Source organism: Pelophylax lessonae (genome assembly GCF_965119305.1).
Source record: "Pelophylax lessonae genome assembly, chromosome: 4".
In the NCBI taxonomy this organism is placed as follows: Eukaryota; Metazoa; Chordata; class Amphibia; order Anura; family Ranidae; genus Pelophylax; species Pelophylax lessonae.
In genome coordinates, this window is record NC_138771.1 from 561,160,372 (window position 1) to 561,181,295 (window position 20,924).

At 38.7% G+C, this 20,924-nt stretch overlaps 1 protein-coding gene across 4 annotated transcripts in view; it reads right to left on the reverse strand.

Annotated features, from left to right (window-relative positions):
- Positions 1-15,037, reverse strand: part of EBF2 (EBF transcription factor 2) — a 131,215-nt gene extending 116,178 nt beyond the window's left edge. For all 4 annotated transcript variants that reach the window (XM_082255464.1, XM_082255462.1, XM_082255463.1 and 1 more), the window contains exons 1-5: positions 14,780-15,037; positions 9,938-10,094; positions 6,538-6,601; positions 2,967-3,022; positions 2,063-2,136 (exon numbers count right to left, since the gene is read on the reverse strand). In XM_082255464.1, coding sequence (XP_082111590.1) covers positions 2,063-2,136; positions 2,967-3,022; positions 6,538-6,601; positions 9,938-10,094; positions 14,780-14,913 — 485 coding nt within the window. In that variant the 5' untranslated portion in view covers positions 14,914-15,037. The remainder of the gene's footprint in view (positions 1-2,062; positions 2,137-2,966; positions 3,023-6,537; positions 6,602-9,937; positions 10,095-14,779) is intronic.
- Positions 15,038-20,924: the final 5,887 nt, after the last annotated feature.

Sequence of the window (20,924 nt, forward strand, 5' to 3'; positions counted from 1 at the left end):
CCTAGTGATAGGCTCATTGCCATAACTGGTACTTTTGCTGCAATAACAGTTTGCTGGAAGATGTTCGGCTTATGTTGCAGATTATATATACACAATATGCTTGTTATTGATGGTTTCATTTTTTTAGCCTGTTCCTAAAATAACAGAAAAAACAGCTCCAAATGTATGCATAATTTACAAGGTCCTCCTAACTGTAGGATTCTTGCAACTAAAAGAAGTGTGAAGGAGTCTACAGAGCCAGGGTTGGCATGGCATTGCTTCCAACACTTACTGGTGGAGCAGCCACACTTCTGCGCAACTCAGCTGACTTTCAGTAGTAGATGTTAGCTTACCAGCCACTGTTCTTGCAAAACCTGAGACCCAATTCTTAATCAGATTAATCAATAGATCAGTTTGTGCCTCCCAAGTGGTCATGCTGCCATTGCTCCTACACTAAATGCCCTCTCATCATTTATTTTCCGCTGATACATATGTTCTAAACTGCTCTATCCTAAGATGGCATTTTTCAATAATAGGCCAATGATACCTTTCCAGGTCTGCTAATATACCTCCACATTATATATTTCATTGTCCCTACTTCCACTTCAAGTAGAAAGAGTTAGTGCCTCTACATCAGTCTCCAGCGGCAGAGCCTTTTTGTGGTGTGACATTAGAGTTTGTAAAGTTTTTAATGAAAGCTATGACAATTATCTGATCTACGATGAGGCACAAGTCACTAATTGGGTGCAGTTACTAATTAGCCTTTTGTTCCTGGACTGAATCAGTAAGGAGTCAGGGCTGAACTAAATGGCTACAGGATATATAAATAGAGATGTTATTAACTCCAGCCTTGAAGTTTATCTATCTTGAGGGGTAACAGTTAACAGATACCTGTTAGGAAAAGCAAAGATGACAGTCTTGCTCCCAAGGAGTATTGAAAATAAAAAGCAGATGTATAAGTGTTTTAGGGCAGCTATAGGGTAAACAAACTATTATTAATACTATTATGTAAATTTATGTGACTTGATAGGGACTCATGAATAAAGACAGGTCTGACATGTTATGCTGATGCAATGACTTTAATGCTTCCTGAGTCACTGACCAGAAAAAAGTATAAAAATTAGTCCAGCAATGGCAACCCCCACATTTCTCTCACGGTAGGGTCACTTTAATTGTCTGCAAGAAACATCACAGTAAAACCAAGGCAATGGTAGATGTAAAGTGGCGTTGTCGTCTCCACATATCCAAAAGCAGCTAATTTTGCTCATCAAGCATTTTCAAAAATATGTTGCCTTAACTCACTTACTCAATGATACCACTCAGTCTCTGAGTAACTCACCAGTACAAAGTATATACACAAACTAAACACCTCAAGGAATGGACAGCTAAACTAAAAATATGCATACAAGAAAAATGTTTATATTCTTTGTGGGTAGTAAATTTACTGAAAATGGAGCAAATGGTAATGATCTTAACTCATGTAAAAAGTGGCCGAAGTAATAGTTCCAGCTACTAATATAAAACTTTAAGATCTCCCTTTTCATGTTTTCAGTTCATAAAGGAGAATGAAAAGTGTGTCTTACTGGATGTTACAACCAACAAAAACTTAGATGACACTTCTACTTGTAAGACCTTATGGCCGTTCCACGTGGGCTTCAGCTAGTATAAAAGCAGTGTGAACAGCAAGCATTTGCAGAGCTTTCAGCAAGCTTTGTTTCAGCTTTTCAAATAGTTAAAAGTATCATTCAACTCCAGTTTGTAAATGTTAAACACAGATCCTAATGGGAGTTCTGATTGTCACTTTAAACAAGCTGATAGAAGGCTTCAGAACTATTTTAGGCTTTTTGAATGCCCGCTGAAGTCTGCTGGCAGCTTCTTTAAATTACAATCAGCACACCAATTAGGACAACATTTACAAACTAGATTTGAATGGAATTTTAAAAGTTTCAACAAATCTTGCTGAAAGCTCTGCAAATGCTTTATAAAAAGCTTGCTGTTCATAACTGCTCTCCCAAGCTGAAGCCTGGGCGAAAGGGGTCTTTGGGTACTAAAATGTAGCAGAGTCACTGGGATCCATTCTTACCTGCACATGACCTCGTGTGTGAGTAGGACTCTGCACATTTCCGGGTTCTTATTCTGTCCTTCATATGCTATTGGCTGTAATAAGAAAGATCAATTCACCATTACTCATCACATTAAATTATACCCTCTACAGCTTTGCAGAATATGTTTAAATCTTATTAATCTGGACCCATTATTCTCACCGAAAACGCTTTGAAATAGCTATTTGATTTTTGCCATTGATTTGCAGGGTATAGTTACTGAAACACAGACCTTTCATGACAAAAAAATCCCCCCTCCCTTTTGCTTCTTCTGCTTTGTTTCAAAGCCCTTTGTAAAAGCTGTGACACTGATCTAAAGTGTCTAATCTGGGGTCTAATAGCAGTTGAGTATTGGACCCTGTTAGCCACCGATTTATGCCGAATTTTGGAGTTTAAGTGATAACACTTGTTAGTTAACTGAAGTTATTAAAGATGTATGATTTCAAGATAACTTAGATCTTTTCTTTATACATACTATAAAACTGCAGGGATCTAAGTTATCCTGAAAGCTTGCACCTTTAGTAACTCAAAGTGGAAATACATTTTACATTTACTCAATTGTCAGCAAACAGGTAGGTAGAAGAGCAATGTCTCTTCTACAATCAAATAAACTTAACTGCCTACTGGCAATCCTTTTTTAAATGTATACTGGGCTGCATATGTGCAGCTCAATTTAGATTCCTGGCATAGTATCTGTGTGCCATACTGACTGTACTCCTCTGCATGCATAGGGGTTACATCACCCAACCCTGGCCAATCAAGACGGCCAACGACCAGCACCCAGAAGAAGATGCCAGTGAGGGACCTTATGGGCATCGGACCTTCAAACAAACCTTCAAACAACATTACAGTTACTTATGATGTATATTCATGAGTGGAACTCACTTGTTTTGTCACAGAGTCAATAAGCCTGACAAAAAGATCTTGTTCAGTCCGGACACCTGAAATTAGAAAAACATGGATTAAGAAGTGAGGATGAGAACTAATATTTATTAATTTATTTATTCCAACAATTTATATATCACTGTAAAATTCATTCACCTAGGGCCTGCCCCCGAGGAGTGCTAAAGATTCTAATGCATTCACATACTCATTTGGAAGTATGCTCTGGGTTGTGGGAGGGAAACCAGAGTTCCTGGAGGAAACCCAAACAGGCATTAGAAGAGATTTGCTTATTTACCAAAACTGAGATCTGGCTCCTGTGGCATCTCTGCCGACACACATAAATATCTGTATAGGTGAACACAGCCATACTCGGAGGACATTCTCTGGCATTTGGCCTACTTTAAGTGTAGAGAAGCCTTTCATGGAGCACATATTTTCATATATATATATATATATATACACATTATTACATACTATTTCAGAGTTTTTCTTGCAGTATTTAACTTATAATTAACATGCCTAACTGTATACAGTAGTCTAGCATTGTCAGCTTGACACAGGAAGTGCTGTCAATGGTAGAATCTCCATGTAACAAACGTTGTCGCAAAATATGTTTTGAATTTACATGCACATAAAGATTTATACATTAATTGAGGGATCTCTCAGTGGCTCTGCAATTACACTCTTTTTTTCTCTCTCTAATTTAAGTTTATTTACTAAAGGAGTAGAGAATTTTCAAATTTGTTATCCCTGTGCCGGCATGGGTTTCCGGTTTCCTCCCACACTCCAAAGAGTAGATTAGGTAGGTAGGTAGGTAGGCTGGTAGGTTAATTGGTCCCTGTCGAAATTGGCTCTAGTATGTGTATATATGAATGTGAGTTAGGGACCTTAGATTGTAAGCTCTTGAAAAGCGGGGAGTGATCTTAATGTACAATATATATGTAAAGCGCTGTTTAAATTGACTATGTTATATAAGAACCTGTAATAAATAAATAAATTGCAAAGTGAAAAAATATGACTAACCTATGTACATTGATAATACTGAACAGATTATTTATATCAAAGCACTTGTAAAATACCAAATTAAAATTGAAAAAAAAAAAAACAGATTTGTGAACTAATTGAAAATCAATCTTTGCATTGAATATTTTTGGTAAGAAATAAATTCTTGACTTGATGAAAAATAAGTATAGTATGCAATGGTAAACTAACAAAAATTAAATATTTTTGTTTTTATATAATGAATGTGAATAGCCAATGCTTGCTGCATTGATTTCAGCTGAGCCAGTCTTTTCCTACTAAATATGTACACACCTATTCACCAGGGACAGCACCTGACAACAGTAAACTTTTTTCAATCTGACCCCAACATCTGTGATAATGTTTTACTTATCTATATATTACATCTCGCATTGTTGTATGACTTGTTACACAGCTGCCAAATTTACATATTTTGATAAAATAAAAACGAATACTTCATTATTCACTATCTATGAAGTACACTTAATTTCAGTATGATGGTTTTCATTGGTATTTTAGTACCAAAAATAATAAGAAAAAAATGATGCCTCCTAACATGCCCTTACTCCTAACCTCAACTTTACCTTTCAGTTGACCCTAATACTTAACCTTCCCCTCATCCAAGCCCTAAAACTTAATTTAGCCTCTAAACATAACACTCAACCACCCCCTATCTCTTGACCCTTAACTTAGCCCTAAAATGTAAACCCAAACACTTAATCTGACCCTAATACTTAAATCATAACCTCACCCCAATCTTAACCATTAACCTAACCCTTGACATTTACCCTTAGCCCTAAAACCCAAGCAGAAAGCTAACCCCCTAGATTATACGCCTAATAATAATCCTAACTCTTAGTCCTAACCCTTATGCTTTAACGCCAGCCAACCTTACCATTAACCTGTACCATAACACTAACTTAAGTCTATTGATAGGTTACCTTGTGTGTGCTAAAATCATTGGCACCTCCTGGTACCTATACTTGGGAAAGATCTAGACACTGAAAAAGAGATCCACCTAACATTTCTCACTGCTTGCCTGTTCCAGTTATATGCAAGTGGTACAAGAGGCTGTGTTGGACCATTGTGCTTCCACAATTAGCTTCTCCATTTTTTACTTCTGTTTATGTTTCCATCTTTATTCAACAAAATCCATAAGAAGCTCCCCTGTAGAGAATTTCATTTAGGCAAGTTATGTAGGACAGAGAAACCCTAAATAATCATGGGAAGATTTTGGCTGTGCTGCCCATACAACCACTTTTATTCTACCTCCCCGATTGACCAAAGACGTTAGTGGCTGAAAAGCTCAGAATACGTTACACGACACAAATGTGCAGAACATTCTCTGTGGAGTATAATATAAGTTTTCAAATTTTGTTCTTTCTAAAGTAACACAGGAAAAAAATGATTAAAAGAAAATGATCCTTCTACACTCTTCCCCGCAAAAAGTTTGCCAGTTGTCCCCTTGGGCCCAAACCCTCATATGTATGAAAGCTAAAAACAATTTAAATAACTGAATATTAGCTTGACAGCTTTTTACAGATCATACTGCCATTTCCCTACTATAATATACAAATGTATATTATATAAATGTAAATGTATAATATACAAATGCTTTTATACCCAAAGCCAGTGAGTTAGGGAGCATCTCTTCAGTTAAGAGATCAAGTTTGGTTTGCTAAAGGCAAACAGGCGTTCACTTTGCAAGGAAATTTTCCTTTACTGTAGCTTATTGAATAAAGAGAAGCTCTGCTGACTTCCATCATCCAATCACATGCAACCAAAACTACTTTTGTTAATTTTTCCTGCACATGATTGGATATTCTTTACAAAGTGAAATTTTACCACATTCACTAAGTTAAGAAAAAAATCCCCTTGCTAGTAAAATGCCCATTTGCCTTTAGTAAATTAATCTCATTTACTACAGAATAAGTGTACCCGGGCGAACACTGCTCCGGGCCGGATATAATCATTGTGTGCTACAAATTGTATACATGTATGCAGGTTTACAAAGCAGAGGACGGTTAAGAAAAGTAGCCAATGCCACCTATACAGACAACGCAATGCTGGAGTGCGTTATAAAAAAAGGAAAACTATCTGTAGCAGCCAATCAGATTCAAACATGTGCCAGAAATTGAATTTGATAGGCTGCTGTGGGGGAAGAACAGACATTTCTTATGTAAGACACTGCTAAAATAAGGTTGTTAAATACATAGGTATAATGGCATATACAAGCATAACTAATAACTCAGCTATCTAGTTTGACTCTGTGCCCCCGAAAACTAGATTACACTACAAGTCTTAATGCTGAGACTTATAGTTCTAATGTAGCCAGCCATTCATTTGTTGCTATTGCACCTCTCTCTACTCTACACACTACAAGACCACCAGCTTTTTTTATCATTGCCGCATCAAGAAATAAATACTTTTCAGTCTGCCACAGGGCTGTATAATATCAAATCGATGTTAATACCACTTATTGTCCCATACACACAAGGGGTCCATTCATGAAACAGTACCCAAAGTATCCAATATATCTTAATGGGCTTACCATTGCTGTAGAGGAGCTGAAGTCTGTAGTGTGTACCGTTATTGGTCTTCTCAGTGCTCAGTTCCTTAGAGATAAAAGTCGTGTTATATTGAATTTATACAGCTTATATCATTTGTTCATGGCACTCAACTCAAACTACATCTCTCATTAAAGAGCTAATATACTATAAAATAAAATCATTATTTCTAGGATGACAACTGTCTTAGGTGGCAGTTCTATCAAACACAATGTAAATGCCATTATTGTACACAGTTAAACAGAAAAATGAAATGCTTTAAAGTAAAAATACATTTTATCATGGCAATTATATACTGTATAATCTAAATTAATTTCCTCTACAAAAACAGATGTTGGCTAATTATATAATTATATTTTAAGGTTATTTTTTAGCCTATGTTATAAATTAGGTATACTAAATATATAAATGCCTTCCTATTTTATCCATACAGGCATTAAATCCTAAAATGACATACAAATTATATTTATATGTATAAATTTAGCGAAACCCTACTGACCATTTTTCTCTAAAGTAAAATTGTAGTTGATAGAGGGGAAAAGAACCTAATTTAAGAAATGTACACATATATATATATATATATATATATATATATATATATATATATATATATATATACATATAGTAAACAGTATTTATTTATTTATTCATAGATATACAGTTTATACTGTATATACATACATGTAAATGTTTAGGAAGATAAGAGATTAATTTCTATTAACTAGCATTGTATAAAAAAAAAAAAAAAAAACATTGTTTTAAAGTCACGCTAGTTAAAAGGATCACAAATGTAATAAATCTACTATTTCCCCCAGTCAATGTTTCACGGTCAATCAGCTGAACATACCATTTTATCATAAAACAACACTTGGTGCTCAGTTACTGGCAAAATTATCTCATTAATCATTTTTAATCCCTGCTTTGAAATGAGGACACGGTAATCAATAGCTCCTACCAAATTAGTGCCTTCCACCCAGTCATTATTTGGTAATGAATACTGGACACCATACTCATAATCAATATGCTTATGTATCCCATCAGACTGGACACTGAACAACAGACACTACAGAAATGAGGGTCAATAATAGGCAGATGTATAAGGAGCTGTCACAGGGAACCAGGGCTGTGTTATATCTTCACTTATTAGAAGAAAAAATGGGGTATATGGAGATACTCATGGCCCCCCAACACCTTTAGTACTACGAGTCCTAGCATTACCATATAGATTGCATGAGGGGCTGCCTAGAGAGAGGTATAAGGCATGGAGAGTTAGATGTTGATTCAAAGATTTTGTACAAAGGAGCGCGCATTTTTCAAAGTTAAATACTGGGGTTGATTTACTAAAATTGGAGAGTGCAAAATCGCATGCAGCTCTGCATAGAAACCAATCAGCTTCTAATTTCAGCTTGTTCAATTAAGCTTTGACAAAAAAAAAAAAAAACCTGGAAGCTGATTGGTTTCTATGCAGGGTTGCACCAGATTTTGCACTCTCCAGGTTTAGTAAATCCACCCCAATGCCTATTTCCACTAGATTTCCACATCTCATGCCTGCTTATTGGGACCATTATAATATTTCAATGATACTATGCTACAATGAAATCACCAAGGCAGACTTTGTAAAGTTCATCAACCATTTCAGAAGGATTCTCTCATTTCAGAATTTTTTTTTTTTTTGGAAACTCAGATACAGGGACAGCTTATTTAAGGCCAGCCATTGATGGGTAGATATCGGCAGAATGCTGTGCATGCGCAGTGAACTATTCATTCTCTTTTCTCTATAGTTGATCGGAAGTGATCATTATAGCCCCCATGGGAAGCCCTGTTGGTCATTAACCTCAAGACAAATGATGTTTGAATTGGACACATTAGATTGACCATGTATGGCCAATCCATACATATATTGTAACATTGGGTTATTGCTTAACTGTTGCCCGTATCCCCATACAATGACTGATCCAATAGGATAAGTCACGTTAAAGATAAAATATTCACTAACATTCATTTCAGTTGATGGAAGAAATACTCCAAATTTTGAAATGTATCCATATATGTATGGCAGACATAATTTAGCAGGGTCAGTGTGGACACCCTGTACACAGGAGAGTCAAGACACGTGCTGGATACCTGGACACATACACACACATCATACCTATGCATGTGTGTAAAATTCACATTATTACATCCAAAACATATATAACCAGAAAACCAGACCACTGTAGGATCATAACATAAAGTTTCTATGTACAACATTGTTTAGCCAACACTCATTTATAGACAAATAGAACAGTAAATGATGTAATAAACTCATCCTATGACTGTACATCACACCAAATAAAATTGTATATACCATCAATTCATTGTGCAACTGCACTGCATTTGCTATGCACACCGTAGATAACACAGTATACAGCGCAAACCATCATATAACTGTATACCACATCCAACACTATAAATAATCTAAAGCATATACCTGCTATGTACACCATATGCAACTCTGCATTTCATTTAAACTCATCATCCAGCTGTACACTATTTATACCGTTATATACTATCTAACCTATATTCTCTCTGTATACCATGTATACCCAGTGTATAAGTAAGTGAAAAAAATTCACAAAGGCAAAGCAGTAAACTGCAAATTTTTGGTTTTACCTCCCAATGTTTTTGCCTAATCTGCAAAGAATTGTACAGTTCATGAACCACGATTGCCTGGAATCCAATGTAATCTAATAAAAAAATCCATCCTACTGTACTCTCCTTAGAACTCTCTGTATATCACACACAGCAATGGGTATAACAGATATTCTTCTCATTCTCTGTACACTGCAGCAACTTTATGATATATGATGTTTAGTGTTCTCTATGTACACTACACATGATTATAAAAACTCATTCTCAAAATACTCTCTATAATGTAAAAACTTGGTAAATATCACGCTATAAAGTAATATAAATTCATACACTTTATACCACATAACATGTACCATATATTCTGATATATATTGTGACAGAATACCATTGGGGTTGATTTACTAAAGGCAAATCCACTGTGCACTGCAAGTCCACCTGGAAGTGCAGTCGCTGTAGATCTGAGGCGAAGCTCTGCTGATTTCTATCATTCAATCATGAGCAATCAAAAATTTGTTTTTTTATTTCCCTTGCATGTCCCCCTCAGAACTACAGCGACTGCACTTGTAGTGCACAGTGGATTTGCCATTAGTAAATAACCCCTTCTGTATATAAGATAAATGCATACTACATATGTTACTTTATCTAATAAAATTAGGACTTAATAGAGGAATCCCATATAATGATTGGCACTGGTTGTCAATGCATATAGCACAGTGAATTGTATGCCCCAAACAATAAATGTTCAGAACTTACCTTGTCCTTCTCTACAAAGTCCACAAATGCAGTCCGCTCTATCTCTATGGGCTGTCCCTGTCGGTCATACAATGCCAGTACGAAGTGGAAGAAGTTCGATTTTCGCAGGTTGGATGGTGGTTGCTTCTCAAAGTGTGCTCGGGACACTGCCACCCCACTGTAAGGTACACAGCAGAAGATTAAATGATATACATTGCAGACCTGCTGATACCCTATTGATATGTGCCCTGCTACAGCTCAGCAGATGCTAGGCCTCAATGCACAACTGAATTAATGATATCATATATATAAAAAAAAAAACAATATATGTATATATATATATATATATATATATATATATATATATATATATATATATATATATATATATATATGTGTATATATGTGTGTGTGTGTATAGATAGATAGATAGATAGATAGATAGATAGATAGATAGATAGATAGATAGATAGATAGATAGATAGATAGATAGATAGATAGATAGATAGATAGATAGATAGATAGATAGATAGATAGATAGATAGATAGATAGATAGATAGATAGATAGATAGATAGATAGATAGATAGATAGATAGATAGATAGATAGATAGATAGATAGATAGATAGACTTCACAAAAAACAAGGCCATCAGCAAGTTATGTATTTATATGACATGCTGGCTGACCAATTGCCACCCCAATAATTTCATAATATATATTCCTACACTGCTCCAAAACAAAATCATTTTTGAAGAGTCCTCCTATAAGTCATCCTAAAATAGTACATTTTGACAGTACAAAGTACAAAATTAGATAAATAATATAGATGTTTTGTCTAATTTTAAAAATAGAAATAGCAAACAGTTTTATAAAGTACCCCAGATGGGCTTTAGAAGTGCTCATAGTGGCCAGACTGGTGATTTTGTGACTTAAATATTCAATGGGTCACTGAAATCCCAGCTTGCAGGACAATTGTGTCTGCAAGTACTCTACACAAAAACCAACATGGCTTTTAAGGAGCAAGACATATAATATATATAATAGGCAGGAATTATATTTTACCAGCTCACTGCACAGTGACAATAATTAGTATGTAATAGGCAAATAGCTACTTGCACTAGATTCCCATATAATAATTTATTTCCAACACTTTATATGACAGAGCTATAATTTTTTTTTTTTTTTAAGAACTGCAAACCACTGTAGAAGCATTGATACATATTCAATGTCCTACCATCTGAGGACAGTGCCAGTGTTAGATCGCTGGCACTTACAGCAAGCTTCAGCTGAGTAATTATAAAAATAGTAAATCAATAGTGATACTGACACTGCCAGGGGAGCACATGGATTGTGTCATAAACACTGCATACAAGTAGATCTAAGTAGCTGCCTGCTGTCGGTAACATATACCATGGTGCTGTCTTTGCAGCATTGCAAAAGGTGACTGGATTCTCTAATTACATTGCATCATCATCATCACAGTTCTGGATGGAGAGATGTCTTATTCTACAGACAGTCCACTGCCACATAGCAGATCCATAGTAGTAGTGTTCCCTACAGGGTGCAATGTACTACACTACAAGCTCAGATAGGGAGATCGCACTGCATTCTTCACACAAGGTGATGAAGTGTTTTTAGAGGTAATATCCCATATTATATAAACTTTAGGAGCACGCTTTTATTTATGTTCATACAATAAAGTAACCGAGAGATATCTATTGTATGTATTCGGATTGCTGCGCTACTTCTGTACTATTTTGCGAACTGATATTTACTTGTAAAACGGTTCCCAAAAAATAAATAAACCCATACTGAAATGATTTTATGTGTGAGGATGGAGTCTGAACCTAGGAAATTATTCTCATCTTTCTTCATTTCCCCTAATACACCCCGCACTACGGAATCTGCCAAAATAATAGTAATAGGTCAACTTAGCAAACTTTTCAGCACTCCCTCCTAACAATGAATATCTGTTGTATGAGAATAATTATAATAATAACAATCATAATAATAATTGTGTATGTGTATAATGTGCAGGGTGTATGAGGGGTACAGGGCGAGGTGTTAGTACATAAGCGGGTGGTGTGAGATGATAGCGCTCCGCTCACTGCTACAAGTTGTGCGCTTATCGCTCCTCTGCCAATTACTGACACATCATTATCATCAACTTCTTTTATCTAAATATTATTTTAAGATACTTTATATTACTCGGGGATTTTGGGTAATCTAATGCCAAAAAACAAGTGTTTTTGGTATTAGACCGATATATAGACCGATATACTCTGTATATCCATTACAGCTCCGTGCTATTACTTTCCGTACATACAGATCTTACCATAGAGTACTTCATATTATATTCAACTGCTTCGTGTTATATGGACCCATGTGTCTGGGGGATATACATGTTTTTATTCAAGAAGATATATATTTAGAGGATATGTATATATATATATATATATATATATATATATATATATATATATATATATATATATATCCTCCTGTTACACAAGGCAATAAAATGTTTGCTACTTTGAACTTTTTTCGTTTTAGAATTTTTTTTTAACACTTCTAATAAGTCAAGTTGCTTATTAGACAAATGTCGGAACGAATCTCTTGATTGAATAGATTTGATTGTATTTCTTCCTTAAGAAATTGCCTGATAGCATGGAGTTGGGACATTTGCGGATAAACTCCGCGTCTCTGCGCACTGTTATCCGGTGTAAAGTATAAAGACAGAACGAACTTTTCGTGACAGGTCAAGGCACATAATACAATATTCATCATACTCCTCTAATAAATAGATTATATTGCTCTAATATAGATCTTATAGATCGCACTCCTCTAATACAGATCATATATCAAACTCCTCAAATATAGATCTTATAGATCACACTCCTCTAATATAGATCTTATAGATCACACTCCTCTAATATAGATCTTATAGATCACACTCCTCTAATATAGATCTTATAGATCACATTCCTCAAATATAGATCTTATAGATCACATTCCTCTAATATAGATCTTATAGATCACATTCCTCAAATATAGATCTTATAGATCACACTCCTCTAATATAGATCTTATAGATCACATTCCTCAAATATAGATCTTATAGATCACATTCCTCAAATATAGATCTTATAGAACACACTACTCCTCTAATATAGATCTTATAGATCACACTCCTCTAATATATATCTTATAGATCACACTCCTCTAATATATATCTTATAGATCACACTCCTCTAATACAGGTCATATATCAAACTCCTCAAATATAGATCTTATAGAACGCACTCCTCTAATATAGATCTTATACATCACACTCCTCTAATATAGGTCTTATAGATCACACTCCTCAAATATAGATCTTATAAATCACACTCCCCTATATATATCTTATAGATCACACTCCTCTAATATAAATCTTATAGATCACACTCCTCTAATATAAATCTTATAGATCACACTCCTCTAATATCTTATAGATCACACTTCTCTGATATAGACCACACTCCGATAATATAGACCACACTCCGCTAGAATAGATCTTATAGATCACACTCCTTTAATATAGATCTTATAGATCACACTCCGCTAGAATAGATCTTATAGATCACACTCCGCTAATATGGATCCAGATCACACTCCGCTAAAATAGATCCTATAGATCACACTCCTCTAATATAGATCTTATAGATCACACTTATCTAATATAGACCACACTCCGCTAATATAGACCACACTTCGCTAAAATAGATCTTATAGATCACACTCCTCTAATATAGATCACACTCCGCTAATATAGATCCTATAGATCACACTCCGCTAATATAGATCCTATAGATCACACTCCTTTATTATAGATCTTAAAGATTACATTTCTCTAATATAGATCTTATAGATCGCACTACTCTATTACAGATCATACTTCTCTAACATGGATTATGTAGATCCTGCTCCTCTAATATTGACCATATTCCTCTGTTATGGATCATATAGCTCATACTCCACTAAAATAGATCACATTCCTCTACTATAGATCATAGTAGAGGAATATGCACAATACAGATCGTATAGACCACACTTCTCTAATACATGTCTAAAAGATCATACTCCCCTAATGTACATCATACTCCTCTAATAAAGATCATACTCCTCCAATATAGACCGTACTCTTCTAATAGAGATCATTTAGATCATACTCCTCTAATATAGACCGTACTCTTCTAATAGAGATCATTTAGATCATACTCCTCTAATATAGAGTGTACTCTTCTAATAGAGATCATTTAGATCATACTCCTCTAATATAGAGTGTATAGACCATACTCCACTAATTTATATATTATAAATCATACTCTTCTAATATAGATATTACTACTTTTTTATAGATAATACTTTTCCAATAGAGGTGATTTCTCCTAGTTTAGACAGTCCTGTGATGACTGGAGAGTGGCTATATTTGTCGGCCAATCCTGACACTGGATCTGATCATGAGAATAAAGTTGGGATGGTTGTGTGTGTGTCGGGATGGGGGTTGTAGTGTCTTTGGTGATGGAACAGATGTGGGAATTGGATGCACATATGTCCCTCTTTAATCCATACAGCGCTCCTCTGTATAATCATTTCTCTCTGCAGTCTTGTAATGGGAACTACAAGTCCCAGCATGCACACACGGCAGGGTTCAGCTCCGAAGTGCCCTTTGTGTGCCACCCCTGGATATATCCTCCATGTCCGGGCAAAGCCCTCACCCCCATCCCGAGCACCCATCCCTACCCTTATTACCCGGAGTAAGAAAGTTGCCTTGCCCTGTAGATCACCCTCCTCCCCGTGCCCCTGCACTGCCCGCTTACCTCTGAGCGGCCACCTTGCCATCCACAACTCCAACATTCCTCACCCAGGACCGGACAGGATCCATGCCAGCTGTCAGGGCTTTGTCTCTCAGGACAGATCCTCCTCTTCCTAAAGTATCCTGGACCCCAAACATGGAGAGCTGGCACACAGATATTAGGGAGGTCCCAGTGTCCTCCACATACAGCCTCCTGCCCCCCTTGTCACCTGCTCCACACCAGCAGCAGCAGCAGTAGTAGGGTGACCCTGGATCCTCTAACCCTCTGTATACACTGAGACAGCATCAACCCACAGCATGAATGAGTCCCCCGGGGGGGAGGGGCTTCCACCACATCCATCCTCTCATTGGCCGCCTGCTTGCACCCGACACTTCCCACTGGCTGAGCAATTAACCCTCTACCAGCTGTCTCAGCATCACTCTCATCACTTACACAGCGGAGAGCAGCTGGAGCTGAGGAAGATACCAGCCAGGGACACTTTCTACCTAATACCCTATAATACAGGAGTCATGTCTGCTACTATAGATCTATACAGGGATGGGATCAGAGAGGTGATCTACTACAGGAGTCATGTCTGCTACTATAGATCTTTACAGAGATGGGACCAGAGAGGTGATCTACTACAGGAGTCATGTCTATTACTATAGATCTATACAGGGATGGGATCAGAGAGGTGATCTACTACAGTAGTCATGTCTGCTACTATAGATCTATACAGGGATGGGATCAGAGAGGTGATCTACTACAGGAGTCATGTCTGCAACTATAGATCTATATAAAGATGGGATCAGAGAGGTGATCTACTACAGGAGTCATGTCTGCTACTATAGATCTATACAGGGATGGGATCAGAGAGGTGACCTACTACAGTAGTCATGTCTGCTACTATAGATCTATACAGGGATGGGATCAGAGAGGTGATCTACTACAGGAGTCATGTCTGCTACTATAGATCTATACAGGGATGGGATCAGAGAGGTGATCTACTACAGGAGTCATGTCTGTTACTATAGATCTTTACAGAGATGGGACCAGAGAGGTGATCTACTACAGGAGTAATGTCTGCTACTATAGATCTATACAGGGATGGGATCAGAGAGGTGATCTACTACAGTAGTCATGTCTGCTACTATAGATCTATACAGGGATGGGATCAGAGAGGTGATCTACTACAGGAGTCATGTCTGCAACTATAGATCTATATAAAGATGGGATCAGAGAGGTGATCTACTACAGGAGTCATGTCTGCTACTATAGATCTTTACAGAGATGGGACCAGAGAGGTGATCTACTACAGGAGTCATGTCTATTACTATAGATCTATACAGGGATGGGATCAGAGAGGTGATCTACTACAGTAGTCATGTCTGCTACTATAGATCTATACAGGGATGGGATCAGAGAGGTGATCTACTACAGGAGTCATGTCTGCAACTATAGATCTATATAAAGATGGGATCAGAGAGGTGATCTACTACAGGAGTCATGTCTGCTACTATAGATCTATACAGGGATGGGATCAGAGAGGTGACCTACTACAGTAGTCATGTCTGCTACTATAGATCTATACAGGGATGGGATCAGAGAGGTGATCTACTACAGGAGTCATGTCTGCTACTATAGATCTATACAGGGATGGGATCAGAGAGGTGATCTACTACAGGAGTCATGTCTGTTACTATAGATCTTTACAGAGATGGGACCAGAGAGGTGATCTACTACAGGAGTAATGTCTGCTACTATAGATCTATACAGGGATGGGATCAGAGAGGTGATCTACTACAGTAGTCATGTCTGCTACTATAGATCTATACAGGGATGGGATCAGAGAGGTGATCTACTACAGGAGTCATGTCTGCAACTATAGATCTATATAAAGATGGGATCAGAGAGGTGATCTACTACAGGAGTCATGTCTGCTACTATAGATCTATACAGGGATGGGATCAGAGAGGTGATCTACTACAGGAGTCATGTCTGTTACTATAGATCTTTACAGAGATGGGACCAGAGAGGTGATCTACTACAGGAGTCATGTCTGTTACTATAGATCTATACAGGGATGGGATCAGAGAGGTGATCTACTACAGGAGTCACGTCTGTTACTATAGATCTACACAGGGGTGGGATCAGAGAGGTGATCTACTACAGGAGTCATGTCTGTTACTATAGATCTATACAGGGATGGGATCAGAGAGGTGATCTACTACAGGAGTCATGTCTGTTACTATAGATCTATACAGGGATGGGATCAGAGAGGTGATCTACTACAGGAGTCATGTCTGCTACTATAGATCTATACAGGGATGGGATCAGAGAGGTGATCTACTACAGGAGTCATGCCTGCGACTATAGATCTATACAGGGGTGGGATCAGAGAGGTGATCTACAACAGGAGTCATGTCTGTTACTATAGATCTATACAGGGATCGGATCAGAGAGGTGATCTACTACAGGAGTCATGTCTGCTACTATAGATCTATAGAGGGATGGGATCAGGGAGGTGATCTACTACAGGAGTCATGTCTGCTACTATAGATCTACACAGGGATGGGATCAGGGAGGTGATCTACTACAGGAGTCATGTCTGCTACTATAGATCTATACAGGGGTGGGATCAGAGAGGTGATCTACTACAGGAGTCATGTCTGCTACTATAGATCTACACAGGGATGGGGTCAGAGAAGTGATCTACTACAGGAGTAATGTCTGCTACTATAGATCTATACAGGGATGGGATCAGAGAGGTGATCTACTACAGGAGTCATGTCTGCTACTATAGATCTATACAGGGATGGGATCAGAGAGGTGATCTACTACAGGAGTCATGTCTGCTACTATAGATCTATACAGGGATGGGATCAGAGAGGCGATCTACTACAGGAGTCATGTCTGCTACTATAGATCTATACAGGGGTGGGATCAGAGAGGTGATCTACTACAGGAGTCATGTCTGTTACTATAGATCTATACAGGGATGGGATCAGAGAGGTGATCTACTACAGGAGTCATGTCTGCTACTATAGATCTATACAGGGATGGGATGAGAGAGGTGATCTACTACAGGAGTCATGTCTGCTACTATAGATGTAAACAGGGATGGGATCAGGGAGAAGATCTACTACAGGAGTCATGTCTGCTGCTATAGATACAGGGTAGGGACCAGGGAGATGATCTATTATAGCAGTTTTTTATTTTGAATTTTTTTCATGGCACAACAAAACAAATAATATACTATATAATATTTAGGGCATAATTGCTGTCCGCCGCCCCCCCCCCCCTTTCTGCATTGCAGGTGCTATTCCTCCTGAATCAGCAGGGGTTTTTTCTTGTGGTGCAGCAGCACTAATTTTATTTAGGGCGTAATTACTGTCCCCCCTCTTGCATCGTTGGTGCTATTCCTTCTGCTTCAGCAGGGTTGTTTTTTTTTTTTTTTACTTTATTAGGTTTTTCTTAATTAAAAAAAAACTATGATAAAATGGTTTAGAGTGCAAAAGTGAAAAGGTATTGCATCCAAGCAACATGTTCCCTTCCCACACTCTATAATAAAAAGTTAACCCCCCCCCCCCCAAAAGAAAACAATATTAAAACGGTTTATATTGCAGCAAGCACAAAAGTATTGCACGTAAGCATCATATTTCCATCCCACATTCTATAATAAAAAGTTATAAAAACCTCCCCAAAAATCCCCATCATGTCCAACAGGCCAACAAGGAGAGCCAGACACAGGCCACTAAAAGAGGGCAAGCAGCCTCTGTGCCCACAGTGAAAAGTGGTGGTTGCGGACATGGTGCATTCTCTGCAGGTGAGACACGCTTGTCCTAGTTTTTCCAGTGCTGACCATGTTATTGAGCCACAACATGCAGAAGAGTTGGTGGAGTGAATGACTAAGCCGTCCTCATCCTCCTCATCCTCTGTCACCCAGGCTCATACTAGTTTGCCTTCCACCGCAGATGCCAAAGTGACCTATTCCACAGGATCTTTGTCCACAGCTACTCCTTCCGTAGCCTCAACATCATGCACGGAGGAGTCACCTGAATTATTCGATCATAGTGTCAGTTACATGATGCTGGAGGATGCACAGCAATCTAAATGCTCCAATGTTGGTTCCCAGGTTGAGGAAGGGAATAACATGAGCCTAAAGAGAGGGGGTGACAATGACAGACAAGAAACTAGCAGTCATGTTCCAAAAGCTGCAGCATACTGTCAAGTTTGCTCCAATGACGAGGATGGAGGGGATGATGAGGTCACTGATTGTACTTGGGTGCCTGAGAGAATAGAGGAGGAAAATGAGGAGGATGAGGTGACGGCTCAACTCCAATGATGCAGGATGTCCTCCAGGTGCCGGCTTGAGGGCTGCCACCCTATTGCATCACACCACAGAGGTCCACAGGTGCAGGGCGCTGCTAACTTCCCACTGACTTCCAAAAGTTCATTGGTGTGGGCTTTTATCACCACATGTGCAGCAGACCGCATCATTGCTGTTCGCAGTCTCTGTCTTAAGCGGATCAAGCGTGGCCAGAATACCAGCACTTGGGCACAACATGCTTGACAAGACATACGACGACCTGCCATGCAGTCTGTTGGCAACAGCGCCTGAAAGACCCACATTATATTAAAATGCAGACTTCTCCTTGCTCCTTATCTGGGATCTCTACCCCTACTATACCTCAAGTCTTCTCAAAAACCTACACTTAGAGGGATGATGGTATAGCAAAGGGTGCCACAGGTACTTGCACCCAATCTACTTGCAGTACACCACATGTTGAATTGACCAGCAGGCAAATTTCGCTACCCCAGGTGCTGAACCATAAAAAAATACTGTCCCAGCCATCCACATGCTTAGCGTGTAAATGCTAGCTTGGCCAGATTGCTATCACTACAACTGCTGCCTTTTCATCTGGTCAACTCTGCCCCCTTTTGTGAATTTGCTCAATGTGATGTACCCCAGTGGCAGGTTCCAAAAATAAATTTATTTTCACGTAAGGCCATTCCACCTCTGTACCATCATGTGGAAGGAAATGTTTTGGCCACATTGGACAGAGCAATCAGCAGGAAGGTTCACATTACTGCTGACTCATGGTCCGGCGGCATGGTCAGGGACTTTAATTTTCTTTTTGGTGCACTGGGTAACTCTGCTGGCAGCTGGGAAGGATGCAGGACAGGGTTCAGTGCTGGAGATTGTTCTGCCACCACGCCTCCAAAAAGCTGGTGGTGATTCTGCCGCATCTGTCTGCTCCTTTCCCTCCTCTTCTTCTTCCTCTATGGCCTCTTCTGCTGAATTGTCCTCTGAACCAGCAGTGCTCCCTAAGCGTTCAAGGTGCTATGCAAGCAGTCAGGCTAAAAGATGTCATGCAGTGCGTCAGTTGGTCGGTCTAAGGGACAGGAGCCACACCGGGCCAGAGATTCTGTCAGCTCTGTAGGGGCAGGCTCAGAGATGGTTGACACCATGGCAGCTTGAGCCAGGAATGGTTGTATGCGACAATGACACCAACCTTCTCTCCACCCTCCGACAGGCATACTTGGCACATGTTTCATGCTTGGCACGTGTCCTGAATTTGGTGGTGCAGCGTTTCTTGTACAGTTACCTGGGCTTACAAGATCTTTTAAGGCAGGCCAGAAAAGTCTATGGCCATTTCCGGCCATCCTACAATGCCAGTAAGTATGGCACAAGGGCAGGCTCAGGGGCTGCTGATAAAGGATTCAAGCACTGTCCTGTCACCGTTTGAGGAGGCCACAAAGATGGTGAGTAGTGTTGAGCGAACACGGACTGTATTATTCGTGTTCGTACCGAATAATTGGATTTTTTTTACCCGAACACGGACACGGACACTTTACTGTATGTTCGGGTAAAAATCCGTGTTCGGTCGTTTTATTTCCGGGTTTTGCATGCTTTGGCGCTCTTTTCATGGCGGGCTTTCAACAGCCAATCAACAATCGTTTAACTGGTGTGCCTTAAGCCATCCCAGCCATGCCTGCAAATGTCTTAGTAGCTGTGATTGGCCGTCTGAAGCATGTGACCAAGTCTTTATAAGTTCGAGGCAGCCGCCGCAGCAGCGTCATTCTGCTGCTTAGCTAAGGGACAGAGCACACATCAATGTGCTGGCTGCTGATTAGGGAAAGATAGGCAGGAAAAAACCATTTGTGT